Source organism: Daucus carota, chromosome 3 (assembly GCF_001625215.2).
Source record: "Daucus carota subsp. sativus chromosome 3, DH1 v3.0, whole genome shotgun sequence".
NCBI classification, from domain to species: domain Eukaryota; kingdom Viridiplantae; phylum Streptophyta; class Magnoliopsida; order Apiales; family Apiaceae; genus Daucus; species Daucus carota.
Window position 1 is genome coordinate 22,136,131 of NC_030383.2, and position 14,145 is coordinate 22,150,275.

General features: G+C 36.1%; 1 protein-coding gene across 1 annotated transcript; it reads left to right on the forward strand.

Moving 5' to 3' along the window:
- Window positions 1–11,448: 11,448 nt before the first annotated feature.
- Window positions 11,449–11,898, forward strand: LOC135151424 (RNA polymerase II degradation factor 1-like). The gene has a single exon (XM_064089874.1). It carries the CDS (start codon window positions 11,449–11,451, stop codon window positions 11,896–11,898), a length of 450 nt encoding a protein of 149 aa, XP_063945944.1.
- Window positions 11,899–14,145: the final 2,247 nt, after the last annotated feature.

A 14,145-nucleotide genomic window follows, 5' to 3' on the forward strand; every position in this document is an offset into this window, starting at 1 on the left:
TAATTATATACAAATTGTCTTGCAATGTACCAGAACATATAATCCGTTTATTCATCATAATAGAAACATTACGATCCAAACAAACATTATAACCATCCATAGCAAGTTTAGAAACCGAAATCAAATTCCTTCTAAAAGAAGGTACATAAAGACAATTGTTCAAAACCAAAATCCTATCAGAACCAAAAGATAAATGAATAACTCCTACTGCAACTACTACTACTTTCGTAGCATCTCCCATGAACACGTAGATCTCACCATCTGTAAGCATTCTGGATTGCTGGAACCCCTGCATAGAGTTACAAACATGATTAGTGGCTCCAGTATCTACACACTAAGTGCTCGTAGATATAGCCGCTACAAATGTTTCTGTAACTAGAGAAAGAGACATACCAGTATCGTTTGTCTTCTTAGGAAGAGGACAATCCTTTTTCCAGTGACCCGACTGCTTGCACCGGCAGCACTTCCCTTTAGGCTTTTTCACACCACCTTGAACTCCCACTGCCTTCACAGCTTTCTGTGTCTGAGCCTTTTTCTTCTTCTTATTGCCTTTCGGCTTAGAGGAAGAACCTTTCTCAGCCACATTCACTTGAACACTCTGGCGAAATAATCCTTCAGCTGCCTGAAGTTCTGTCAGCAGTTCCGCAAGACTATACTGCCTCTTGTTCATGTTGTAATTCAAGCGGAACTGCTCAAAACTCTTGGGCAAGCTCATAAGGATAATGTCAATCTGGGTTTCCCCGTCAAGCTCTGCACCAAGGATCTCTATCTCATTCAGATGTGACATCATCTTGAGAACATGATCCCTTACAGGTGTACCTTCAGCCATCTGAGTGTTCATTAAAGCCTTCATGGCTACTTGCCTAGCAGCCCTATTCTAATCTCCAAAAAGTTCTTTGAGATTAAAGAGCATATCCGAAGCAGTGGCCATAGCCTGATGCTGATGCTGCAAAACACCCGACATTGCTGCCAGAATGTAACATCGCGACATCTCATCAGCCTTTGTCCACCGCTTATAATACTCTTTCTCCTCATCAGCAGCATCAGCAGCGGGCTGCTCAGGCTTGGGTTCATAAGTGCAAAACTTGTACTCCTCAGCAGTCAACACAATGTCCAAATTACGTTTCCATTCAATATATTTAGGTCCGGTAAGTTTGTTATCCTTAAGTATGGTGAACAGTGGATTAAACCCCATTATATCCTGAGAATCATGCATGAAAAAATCACATTACACATAAAGAAGGGTGCATAAAAAATTAAGTCCTATTGGTTCCTCTAACAATTATTAAAATTAAATGCACTAACGTTTAAACACCATAAGTTTCTGGTACGTCACGATGGGTGACATGTATACCACCTAAATTTGTTTAAACGTTACTTCGGTCCTATTACTAAACAATAAGCCACGTTGGGGTGGTCTATATTATTTTTCATAGCTAAGTGTATACCATCATCAAATCTTAAATTACCCGAAACCTATGGAACTTGGTACGCCACGATGGGCGGCATGTATACCTTCCAATATTTCTGGAATAGAATACTTCAATTCAATATTCGTGTCTGGTTTGATTTCTAGGCAGTGGAGGAGTCACATCGGTCTCACTTAATACCCATAAGCCTTCGAAATCGCCCCAAATCAGAGATAAAGAAAATCCGTATCTATTCGTATTAATGTAAGAAGTTTGTTCCAGTAATATCTATAACATTCTAGGCACCATAAATTACATGCCACGATGGGTGACGTATACATAATTTATATTCGCCTTTATGTTAAATTACATACAAACAATGATGGAGACCATGGGATTTAATACCATATTAACTCCCTCTCCCACTTAGAATTTACTTTGAGGATTTTAATCTAGATGCATCGCCCTATGTTATTTCTTCGAAGTCAACATGCATACTATCATGGTTATAGCAACATAAAGAACACATAAAGAACACATAACATGGCAGCATACTAGCATGATTAAAGCATTAATTAAAAACATCCCTATGTCCATGTCATTCTAGCATGCGAAGGGTTAGTATCACATGGCATAACAACACAAACAAGAAACACATAATAACAATAATCAAGAATCATAATAAAGCACATCCACTATTATGGCCCCGGAAAAATCATCTTCGAATTCATCCTTCGTCAGAATCCAGATCTGTCCAGAAAACTTCGAGAGCCCGTTTGGAGGCCTAAACGGCCTCAGAATGCCTCGAAAAATCCTGAAAAACACCTTCGAAATCACCTCAACCGTCATTTCCCGTGTTGTGGCTAGCTCCGTCTCGTTCTGCCGTCTCCGAAAAGTGCTCATTCGCCCAAATCGGACACCGTATGCAAAAGTTACGCCCAAAACAGTGCAGCACCCCCGAAACCCTAATCGCAACAGCGGAAGATCCTTGTTTCTTGCAGCCCCGTTGATCAAACAATTACATACTAATTGTACACATCAGATCATAATCTAAAACAATTACAAATTGAATTACAAGATTAAACTATCACGATCAACCCTCGTGATTTACAACAGCCACGATAAACCACGTGGAATCCAAACATAACAGAATAATTAAAACACGGCCATAATAGTGGACAACGACCTGCATCACAGAATCACTATATACATGCATATATAATCATGACATGGACTACATATTATAAATCGCAGAACCGCAACCTGGCTCTGATGCCATTGTAGGAACAATCGGACCTTGGTCCTGCGTTTTATGATACTAATTAAAAGTTCGAACAGAATATTAACCTTAATCGCTACGGCGCAAGCGATTCAAATCCACGTCTTCTACTGTATTCCTTGATTCTCCTTGGACGAAGTGTGGCCTTCGATCTCCCAAGGTGTGCCTCTCCTTCAAGCTCCGAAAACCCAAAACCCTAGCTGTCTCCTTGAGAAAAACGTCTGCCTCTCTCTGACTCTAGAATTAATTTGTTTTGGTGTGTCTTTCAGCTTTAGGAGAACGATAATATATATAGGCTACAGCAGGGATCATGGATCATTAGGTCAGGCCTTCCAATGACATTCCAGGCCAGGCTCAATATCATTAAATATTAATTCTATCCACTAAAGAACTAATATTTGCACTACCTTTCCTAATTCCGTAAATTAATTATTTAATTCGTCTCCCATATTAATTGCTTATAAATTCCCCATGTTTAAGATATCGCATGTCCATTAATTAAATTAATTTCTGACAATTAATTTAATTAATATCTTTTATCCTTGATCATCCACTCAACCTTATAATTATGCAAGAACAAATCTGCCTGCAGGACTAAAGCATAATTATCTTTATGAGCTTTCAAGAGGACATCATCACCCGAATATATTTTTCGGACACGGTTTCCTTTTATAGTCAATATCCCACTCTGTATATAATGTCATCGCCCAATACATAAATTCGTAATTTAAAATAAATTACTTAATTTATGAGTCAAGGCATGTGCATTAAATACAAGTGTCAATCACTATATCCGGATTAAGAACTTAAGCATTAATAACATCATAGAATCTTAGTTCTTTATTGTCAGAATTAAAGAAACAATTATTCTACTATTTTGATCCCGTTCAATATACACAAAGTATATAAGTATTATTCAAAAGTCAAGATAAACTATTTCCAAATAATACTTCAGCCGTTCCAGTGGTTTGTCTAACACCACCTCGACTGTGAACCCTTATTATATTATATATAAGGAGTCTGACAATCTAATCTTCTGCTATCCCATTTGATACTAGATTGTCTACAATATATAATATACAGACAATGTGAAAACATGCATTCAAGATCCTCAAATAATTTTTATATACTTCAAACGAATATTTCAGTATAACCCTAACAATACTAACAATTTTAATTTGACTTTACTTAAATATAAATTTTACTGCGTCATTCCAGGACTTCTACTTATTATTTTTGTATATACTAATCTCCATCTCCACTACATTTCTACTTCCATTAACATAGACAATTGATTTTATATAAAAACTCGAATAATTATTTCTTTCTTTAATCAAGGTCCCACTTAATACTTATATAATTATCCCATCTCAACAATCTAATTTTACATTATAGATTCTCATAGATCAATTATTTATTAATCAAACAAATATCATTTCTTTTTCTTTTAAAACAAGATCCCTACAATCCACTCATAAATGAATATTTCTCAATTAATTATTAAACTAAATCCAACATTATCCTTTAATTCACAAATTCCACTATACTGAACTCTCATTCCCAATATTTATAAAAAAATCTCAATTTAATTCTAGCATCCTTATTTGTTAACTCATTATTCTTTAACCACAATTACACAATTACCAAACTGCCCTCACCCTCTCCATCCTTCTCCCTCGTTTCTTCTTCACTGCCGCCACTGCTCCGGTGGCTCGCCGCCGCTGTTACCCCTCTCTATCTCTCTCCCCGTCGCCGGCGGCATACTCACCCACGCACACACCCAGTACATATTCACATCTTCTCCTCTATCTCTCTCCCTCGTCCACTCTCTCTGCCTCCCTTGTTTCCCCTTTTCCGGCCTCTCCCTCCGGCAGCCCACCAACAAATTTCAATCTCCATCAATTATTCCAAAAATCAACAAATAAACCATAAGCCTCAATTGGTCATAAAAATCCTAAACCAAGTTTCATGTTTAAAAGAGAAATAAGGCTATGTGTACACTGATGTGTATATTTTAACTACAATTGTCAATTGGGTTAATAAAATAGTGAGGGAGAGAAACGTGGTCCTACCATAATAAAAGATACTTAAATTATCAAAAGTATTAAAAGAAGGAGATGGGTTAAAGTAATTTACCATATTCTTTGTGAGATGATTTCACTGTGATATTCTTCTTCCTGGCCTGCTTTCTACCGCCAGTTTTGTAAAATGAATGTTTGATTCACTCCTATTGTTTTTATACCAATTTGTTAATTATGATTAATTCCTTAATATATCTTAATTTAACTTCTAATTAAAAATTTTACTTGGGCACTAAGTTGTGAAACTTGGGCACCAAGTAGTTTATTAATATATATATTTTTAATCATGTTTTTATTTTCTTTACTTGCTCAACAAGTTACGTCTCGCTTAATAAATAAATTTGCTCGTTTTTTATTCTCAAATATTCCCCGCTCGGTTTACTTAACGTTGCTATTTGAATATTATTCGAGATTAAATTACTAAAATAATCGGTTAAATAATTATTCTAATATTTTCCTAAATATTTCGTAATTTATTAACTAATTATTACGAAATATTCAGTCTAGCTAACCCGCAGCATTTATTTATTCTCGGGTCGTAAAATAAACTCCATATCTACATTCACGTAACAAATATAATTAATTAAATTTTTTTTAATCGTACGTAACAGAATATCATATGCTAGCCAGCACCAAAGATATATTCTAAACTTGTACTAACCTTAAATATTTTTACGCTTACCTATTTGTAAAATTTTCGGTTGTTACATATTTAATTGTTGATAATGATCTAGTTGTCTCGATATACGTGAAAGTCAGATATTTTGATTATTATATTACTTTTTATCGAAATACATGCAAACGGGACCCGCATATCAATGATTGAGTTAAAAAGCCCCGTTTTGATAATTATCTCGAAAACCGTACCGATTGGACCCCGCTTTATTAATATAAAGCTATTAAATATCGTATTTTCATGTCATAAACGATCCAAAGGGGTACCAATTATTTGTAAATATAACTAGACCTTTCTAGAGCTTATTTTCACCCGTAAAATCATTTCACCAGTTTCTTTTCACGAATACCGAGAGAAACCGAACTGTGTTCTTCGTGTTCTTCGTAATTAAACGAGGATTTGAAGGTGTTATTGGAATCCGATGGCAGCGTATGAATAGTCAAAACGAAGCTATCGACGATTAGAATCAGGCTTAATCATCCGTTTATGTGCAGATTGGTCAGGTGATTTTATATTAATTTTACAAAATTCGAATTATTATGATTTTAATTATGAATTTGTGCAAACGTGATTGTTTGGTTGTTTTGATAATACTATGTTGTAGTACGTGTTGTTCTCGTCGTTTTGGTATATTATATGTTGAATTTGGAGTTCGGGATCATATAGAATAGCCGGTTGGATTCTCGGATTAGGTGTTCTTGGTGTTCTTGAGTTTTTCGCCGGAAAATATTGATTTTTGGCCGGAGATTTCGTTCTGATGGTTCTGGGAAGAAACTAAGGGTCTAGGCGTGTATATAGTGTCCTGGTAGATCATTTTGTGGGTTCAAAACGAGTGGAGGAGGCCTGGAAACCATCATTTTCTGATGGTTTTGGGAAACTAACAATGCCGGCGATCGTTCTTCAAGACTTTCCGGCCACCTCGTTGGTCCTTTCTTGAAACTAAAAGCATGGTTGAACTCCTAGTGTCGTATAGCACCAATTTGGAGCATATGGTGATGTTCTGGGCGGTTAAAGCCGCCGTCCGGTGGTGACAGAGGGCGGTGACTGCAAAATTGCAGTCAGCTCCCTCAACGTTTGAAGATGGTGACTAAAGGTCACCATAGTTTCGATGTTTACAAAACAACCCTACGAGTTTTACAAACTGACACTTTTAACCCCCAGCCAAAAGTTTTAAAACCTTACAGTTTTGACCCTGTGGTTTTAAATTTCAAAAATTGATTTTTATAGTTTTTAATTATTTATTTAATTTCAAAAATGCTTTTCAATTGTTTATTAATTCAAAAATAAATCTAAATTAGTTTATTAATTAATTTTAATTATTAATTAATTATTTTGATTAATCAATTGTTTTAAATATTAATTGATTAATTGATTTGATTAATTATTAATAGAATTTAATTGATTAATTAATTGGATTTAATTATCCTTTTTGATTAAAAAATTCCAAAAAATAGTTTCGAGTTTTGAAATATTTTTCTAAATTATGTTTAAGGCTCGATGACCGTTTATGAATGATTTCAAGTCTAGTTTTGAGCATTAAAAATATTTTTATTAGTATTAAAAGTGATTTTCTTTAAACAAATGAATAAGATTTAATATTTTATTCCAGTTTGATGAGTTTCCAAAATTTTATGTTCAACCCCGGGTTAGGGTGTTATTAATAAATAATTGTATTTTCAAAAGTGATTCTTTTATCGATTTTAATTCCGAAAAATTGTTTAAGAATTCCAGAAAATTTCCCGAAAAATCATTTTTAACCCAAGACTTGATTTGACAACAATCGGGATGGGAGACCTTATATGAAATATGTTGTCTGCTATCTGTTTGATGTGTTATATGCCGATAGAAGAGTTTGAAAACAGTTTTGATCATATCTTTTGATCCGTAAGTCGGAATCGGGTGAAACGAAAGAGAAATGAAAGCTTATAAAGTCTATTTCGATATAATGTGATAATATGATCGAGTCTAGAAGGTGGCTATACGTTGTTTAATATGCACAATGTGATTATATGTTATTTGATTGCTATTAATTGATGACTACGTGATATACGTGTTTACTTCGAAGATTATAGATGTGATAAATGAAGTGTATGACTGGTACTGGATAAGGACATATGGATTATAAGGTTTGGAATTGATGGATTGGGTGTTGGTCAGAATAAGATAATAGATGGATAGTCTTATAAATAGACGAAACGATGTCGGATTTTCGATAGGATCTATATGATTATTGATTTGTAATATGTTATGTGGAATATAACTTGACTATATGTTAAAGTCAAAGAATGATTAGGTGTTAAGTGATATCTGATAGTTTTAAAGGAATAGATAAGTGGGTATCGATATACGTGATATGTATATGCGATCGATTGTTTAGTGATTGTAGTGTTGTCTTATTCTCGTAAAGGATTCGGACGAGACGTGTACGCTCGAAGACGTTCATAAAGTCAAATTGTGTTGCAAAGCGAATAAGAAATGAATCGGGGAAGCGAAGTGATATCGCGGATAGAGTATAGCCAGAGATGGTCTAGAGATTATGATATGCACAGATTGTGAAAGTAGAAAGATGAGATTGAGCTATGAGTTGGGAACTGGATTTAAGGCAAGTATCCTACACCCTTCTTTTGGATATCTTGCGATTATTCTGATCCATTCTTTTCGTATGTGTTGCAAATATTCGTTCCTCTCTTTTTCATATTTGGAAGTGTAAATATTTTATCCATCCTTTTCAAATCCTCAAAAATTCAGATAATTCCAGTTTTACAAATTAATTCGAAGTTCAGATTGTCGGTTGGAACCTAGAATGAATTGGGATCTTCTTGATTATTCAACCCGCCATTGTCATGCTGGTTTAGCAGGCTAAATTCAGTTACTTAGCCGATAATGGAGGATACTGGATAGTTAAGGATTTCCTGAACTATGATTTATGAAAGGATGGATCATGGTTTATGAAAAGATGAATTGAAAGTTGATTTGAAATTATTTAGTTATTGATATTGATTGTGATACTGTTTTATTGATTTACTGACCTGTTGAATTGAATTATATAATTGGATTGTTGTTTTTTTATAAAAATATATGGACCAAATGAGTGGTCAGACCAGATGAGTGGTCATGTTAGGCCAATGAGTTCCTTGGATCCAGTGATAGAGCATGGCGGGGCCTGCTCGGGGTTAGGTATGACTGATCAGCATCCTAACCTTGGTTTTAATTAAAATGTGATAGTCAAATTCAATAATTCTCTTGTGAAGGATTGAATTCCTCAGGTTTCTATTGCTGCAAGGTATTGTGATTCTTTTATACAATACCTGAATTTGTGAACTCAGGTTGAATCTTTTTATATCTTGAACTCGAGAATTACTGTTATATCATTTCAGAACATTCATTATTTATGACTACTTGCTGAGCATTGTTGCTCACTCTTGCTATTCTCTTTTAACCATTATAGAAAGGATTAAAGATGAATGGCTAGACTATGATTACGAATAAGGCTAAGGCTAGGCGAGGAGTCAGAGGTGTTAAGGATCCAGTGGTCGAGAAGTGTGCAGGAAGATTGATAAGGTTGGTGTTATCTAGAGTTGTGCTATTGAGATCCAGATGTAAGTCATGGCTGGAATAGATTGACAGTGACTCTTCTTATCGAAGATGATCTGATGTTGTAAGGTATTTATTGATAGTGGTTGATTCTAATTTCAATACTGTAACCTCGATGCGATCCTGTTGCTTTTAGGGGGTTGAAATGTTCTCTTTCAAATCTTTTATAATGGCTTTCAAGTTTTGAATATCAAGTTTTAAATTCTTTGATTTCATTATCTAAAAAAATATACAGGTTTTCAAAGTGTTTTAAAAATGGTTTTTGTGTGGTGACGTCAGAATCCAGGACCCCGGATTCCTGGACCGTCACACTAGGGATGTTAAATATGACATAGTTCTCACTGTATATATTTTTCATATGTTATATATATATATTATTAAATATATATTTTTGTGAATTTTCTGTGTAATTATATTTGTGTTATTAGATTTTATATGATAACTTGTAAATTATCTGATAATATTTTGTGTAATTATGCATGTTTGTATAATAGTCTGTAATTTTCTAAATGCTTGCATACTCCCCTGTATTATTGAATTAAAGTTAAGTTCACAAATATTTATATTTAAATGAAGTTGGAATTTACAAAATATTTGTGTAATATATATATTATTGTTTTTATTTTAGTTTCTATTTGTTAAAATGTTTTTGTCTTTAATTTTTAATAAAACAAACAAACACAGTTATATATATACAGTATTTCGTTTGGTTAGTTTTTGGCTGGGTAAGACAATTAGTTTACTTGTCTTACGAGTAGGCCTAGTTCATTTTCTTAATTACACGCGGCTTGCTCTCACTCGTTCAAGACAATATACATGATTGTCTTGACAAACTCTGTACTCACATACATCTCACGCGTACAGCTATCCGACCCGAACGACAAATCACTACTTTGTCGTCCCGAGTCTTACAGATCTAACCTACAAGACTTTTGAGTTATTTGTCTTGCCCGATCATTTACACTTAAAACCCCCGTTGTCTTACCAAGCCCGATCAAACCTTCATCTTCCCCAATCGACACATACACACCTCGCCATCTACTCGTTTTTCAAGTTTTAACGACAAAAACTTGCTGGTTCTTTTGATTTCAAGCTCTAAGCTTGCTGGCTACTTCAATTGTCTCGGTTTTCAGTCAAAGTTCTGCCGGTTTTTCGCTAAAATCAGACTCGTTTTCCATCAATTCTCAGTGCTGTGTTTCATGGGTTTATGAGTTGTGATTCTTCATGTGATTATTACTATCGTTTTGCTGTGTTGAAATCGAACCCTGTGCCTGCTTATCAATCTTGTTTTGTTCGATCTTAAGTCGAAAGAACACTAGACTGATCTCGATTTTCTCATCTCGGTTTTACGAACGAATTTGCTGGGTTTGATCGATGTTGTGTTGAATTAATTCGCCGACTGTTTGTTTCCTTTAAATCGTTTCTTTTCCCTGAGTTTTGCAGCCGACTTGTGTGAAGTAAGGGTTTGAGTTTTGAGATTAATTTGGGGCTCGAGTGTTTGTGAATTAATTTGGGTTGTGGTTGCTAAGGGCTTGTTTGGCTTATTCACTATCTTGGGTTATTTTTTAAACTTAAGGCTTTGTTTGGTGTTGTGGAACTATTTGGAGTTAGTGGACTTAAGACCCCGTTTGGATCATTTGTTGTGCTGAAATTGAATTTTGGACCATTCACTAATTAATTAAGTTTTAATTCGAGTTAATGCTATTAATTCGATTAATTAATTAATTAATTAATTGTCCATTAATTAATAGTTGAAATTTGCGAGATATTTGAGAATTATCTTTTTATTTGAAAAATTCGCGCTTAATTAAATTTTTAATTATAAAAATGAATGGTAAATTCAAAATTATGGAGACGAACTATTATTGATACTTGGATCCCGATTCTTGCTCGCTTCGCTTCAGGCCGTGTATTCATTTTCTGAATGAACAATGTTTAGCCAGCACGGCCATTACTGCCTCTGCAGACATTGAAGTGCGACCCCTCTATGACTTTTATTCCACTGCAGTTAATTCAACTACTTTGGACAATTACAAGATCATTGGTGAAATTAGAGGAGGCAAGCGAATCACAATTACTACGGATGATGTGAATAGAATACTTGGATTCTCGAGGAATAATTTTCTGAGATTCCGTCTGACCATGAGTTGACTCACTTCTTTTAGACAATCCACTACCAAGGGGAAATCCAGTTGTCAAAGATGTCTAAGGGCAACCTAAGAGCTGAGTGGGATGTGTACTTTGATACTTTTGCGAAAGTATTTGCTCCCACTGACCGGAGAAATTTTGGTAATATATCTTCCTTTCTACAGGTCTTTGGATTCTGTTGTGCCCATAATCGTCCTATCAATTTTGGAGAGATTCTAATGAAGGTTATTATCAACAAACTTGGTCGCGTAATGAATCGGAATGTGCAAAAAGAATGCCAAAGTTGACTGCTTCTATCCAAGATTCTTTATGTTGTTGTTGAATGACAAGATGTCTCAAGAAGACAAGATGTTCTACATGAACTCACCAGTGGCTCCTATATCTAAGTCTTGTACTAAGCTCATGAACAGACTTACAGCAGCCAAGAAGCATGATTTGGTTCCTGTCACAGTCACTCCATTCATGCTGGAACAGTTCAATGCACAGTTACAGCCATATCAGCTACAAGTGGCACCACCTCCTCAACCACTGCAACAACTTCAACCAGGAGAACCACTTCCCCCATTTCAACCTCAACAAGAACAACCTCAACAACAACCAGAACTAGCACAAGAAATGCAACAACAACATCAACTTCAACCACTTCTTCTCATCCAAGACTACCAATCCTCTAGCCAATCCTCACACTACTCTCCATACCAATCACCTTAACCACCACCTCAAACAGAACAACTTCAACACAAATTTTGCCCTGTACAACAATCATCTATCCTTCCCTCACAATCTGAACCTACACCTACCCAAACACAATACTTCCCCCAAACACAATCGACCTCTCAGCCACTACCAGCTAATTCTGACATCAACATGGAGCTACAGGACTTTCATGACGACTTACAGGTAGTTGAGGTACTTTCTAACTTCTCATCTAATTTTACTGTTGATGTATCAGATTATGATTGTGAAATTGGTTTTGTGTGTCAGACTACCAGCATTGAACCTGAAAACACCCAGGTTCATAACCAAGCTGATGAATTCTTTTCAGCCTCTGGTTCTTCGTCAAACACTTCCACCAACACTACTACACCTGTTGTTAAGAAGGTAGCCCGGAAACGGAGTGGGAGTGCTATGATTCGTGAACCCGCAACTCTGTTTCATAAGAAGCAAAGGGTGGATGAACCTGAGACAACTGCAGCCGCATCCATTTCCTCCCAAAAGGATTTGGATACTGAAATGGTAAATATACAGTCTCTAGATTCATTCTCTCCACAGGATGCGTTTATTGAAATTTGCCGTCCTACCGCGGTACCTTGTAAAGAGTCAAGCACATCACTAGCACTCACGCTAGTAAACACTCAACCTGCTCCTTTTGTTACTACACTTAATGAGTGCACAGATTTTCAAAACATGTTTAATGAAAACTTTTCTGATCACTCTTTCTTCATTGATCAGGGACTACTTGGCAGCTTGCAAGTACATCTGCCTTCACAGGCATCGGAAGGACAATTCGTTCCTTCACAACCTATGGTTCCATCTCAGGGAACTTTGGTAGTTTATACAGGTACTGGTGACGGTGTGATAAACACGAGTGAAGAAAGGCAAACACCGAGCGAAACACATACACGTGAGAATAGAGATCATTCTTCGAGTGTTCGTGGGGTGAGTGCACACACCAACACAGATCTGTTACAGGAACAAATGGCTACTCTGAGAGCTGAATGTGAAAGACTTCTTGCTGAAAATGCTAAGTTGAAGAGTGGAAAGCTAGTCACTCTATAGAAGCAAGTTGCTGATACTTCCTACACTTCTCTGCAAAGGCAAATGGACGAACATGTCAAGGGTATTTACTCTCGGATTGACAAGAATCATGAGCTCTGTATGTCAAAACTTCATAGCGTGGAGCAAAAATTGGCCCAGGTTGTTGATTTTTTGAAGATTACTAAGTCTACAGCTCAGTCAACTCCAGAGGATCCCTCAACTAAGGGGGAGAAGGATAAGGACAAAGATCAGGAGGATAAGGGTGGAGCAAGCAAAGGAAAACAAAGTTCAAAAGACTCTTCTGAAGCAGCTAAACATGACAAGTCTAAAGGCAAAATGCCTGCATCTGATGATATCTTCTCTAATCAAGATTATGATAACATTCCTGAAGATGTTGCTGATGATGATGCATTTGATGCTTCCTACTTTCAAGCTGAAGAAGAAGGTCATTTTGAGGAAAGCTTCTTATTCACCGAAGATGAGTCTGTTGACCCTGAGCACTTGGAAAGGGTCAGAAAATTTAAAGCTGAACATGAAGCTAGCAAAGCAAAGCTTCGTGAATTGCAATGACTAGTGGATGAAAAGAAGATTACTGATTAGTTGATAAAGGTGGAGAAACAGAGACTTTGGGATGCTAAGTGCAAGGAGAAAAGAGAAGATATTTCCAGGAAAGTTGGTGAAAGCTGGGATATTGCAAGGAAGATCTTCTCTGGACCTCAAAGGGAACCTTTCGAGGATGGTAAGTTCAAATCTTTCATCTATGACCTCAGAGAGGCTAATCCTAATGAGGATATGTTTATGCGTGCTCTTACTCTTGAGTTAGAATATATAACTATTGGTGTCAAGAGTCTCCTCGATTGTTGGGAGATCATCATTTCTACTCAGAGGAACGGAACATTCAGGGTTTCAATTGGTTTATTCAAGTTATTATCTCTTACTGAAATCTGGGTGATTCGTAACAAGATTCGATGCAGCTCAAATCTGGATGAACTCCTTCGTGACCGACTTATGGAACATGCTGTTCATAATAGTCCACAAGTCGTCAGAAATCCATACTCTGTAAAGTTCATTCACGAGAGCAAGTTTGGAACCTTCTACTTGGATTATCAACGTCTTCTCAAATATGACGTCAATCAGATGGTTCTTGTATCGACTATACTGCATACCAAGGGTTTCGCTTCGAAAGCCAAAGCTGATGCT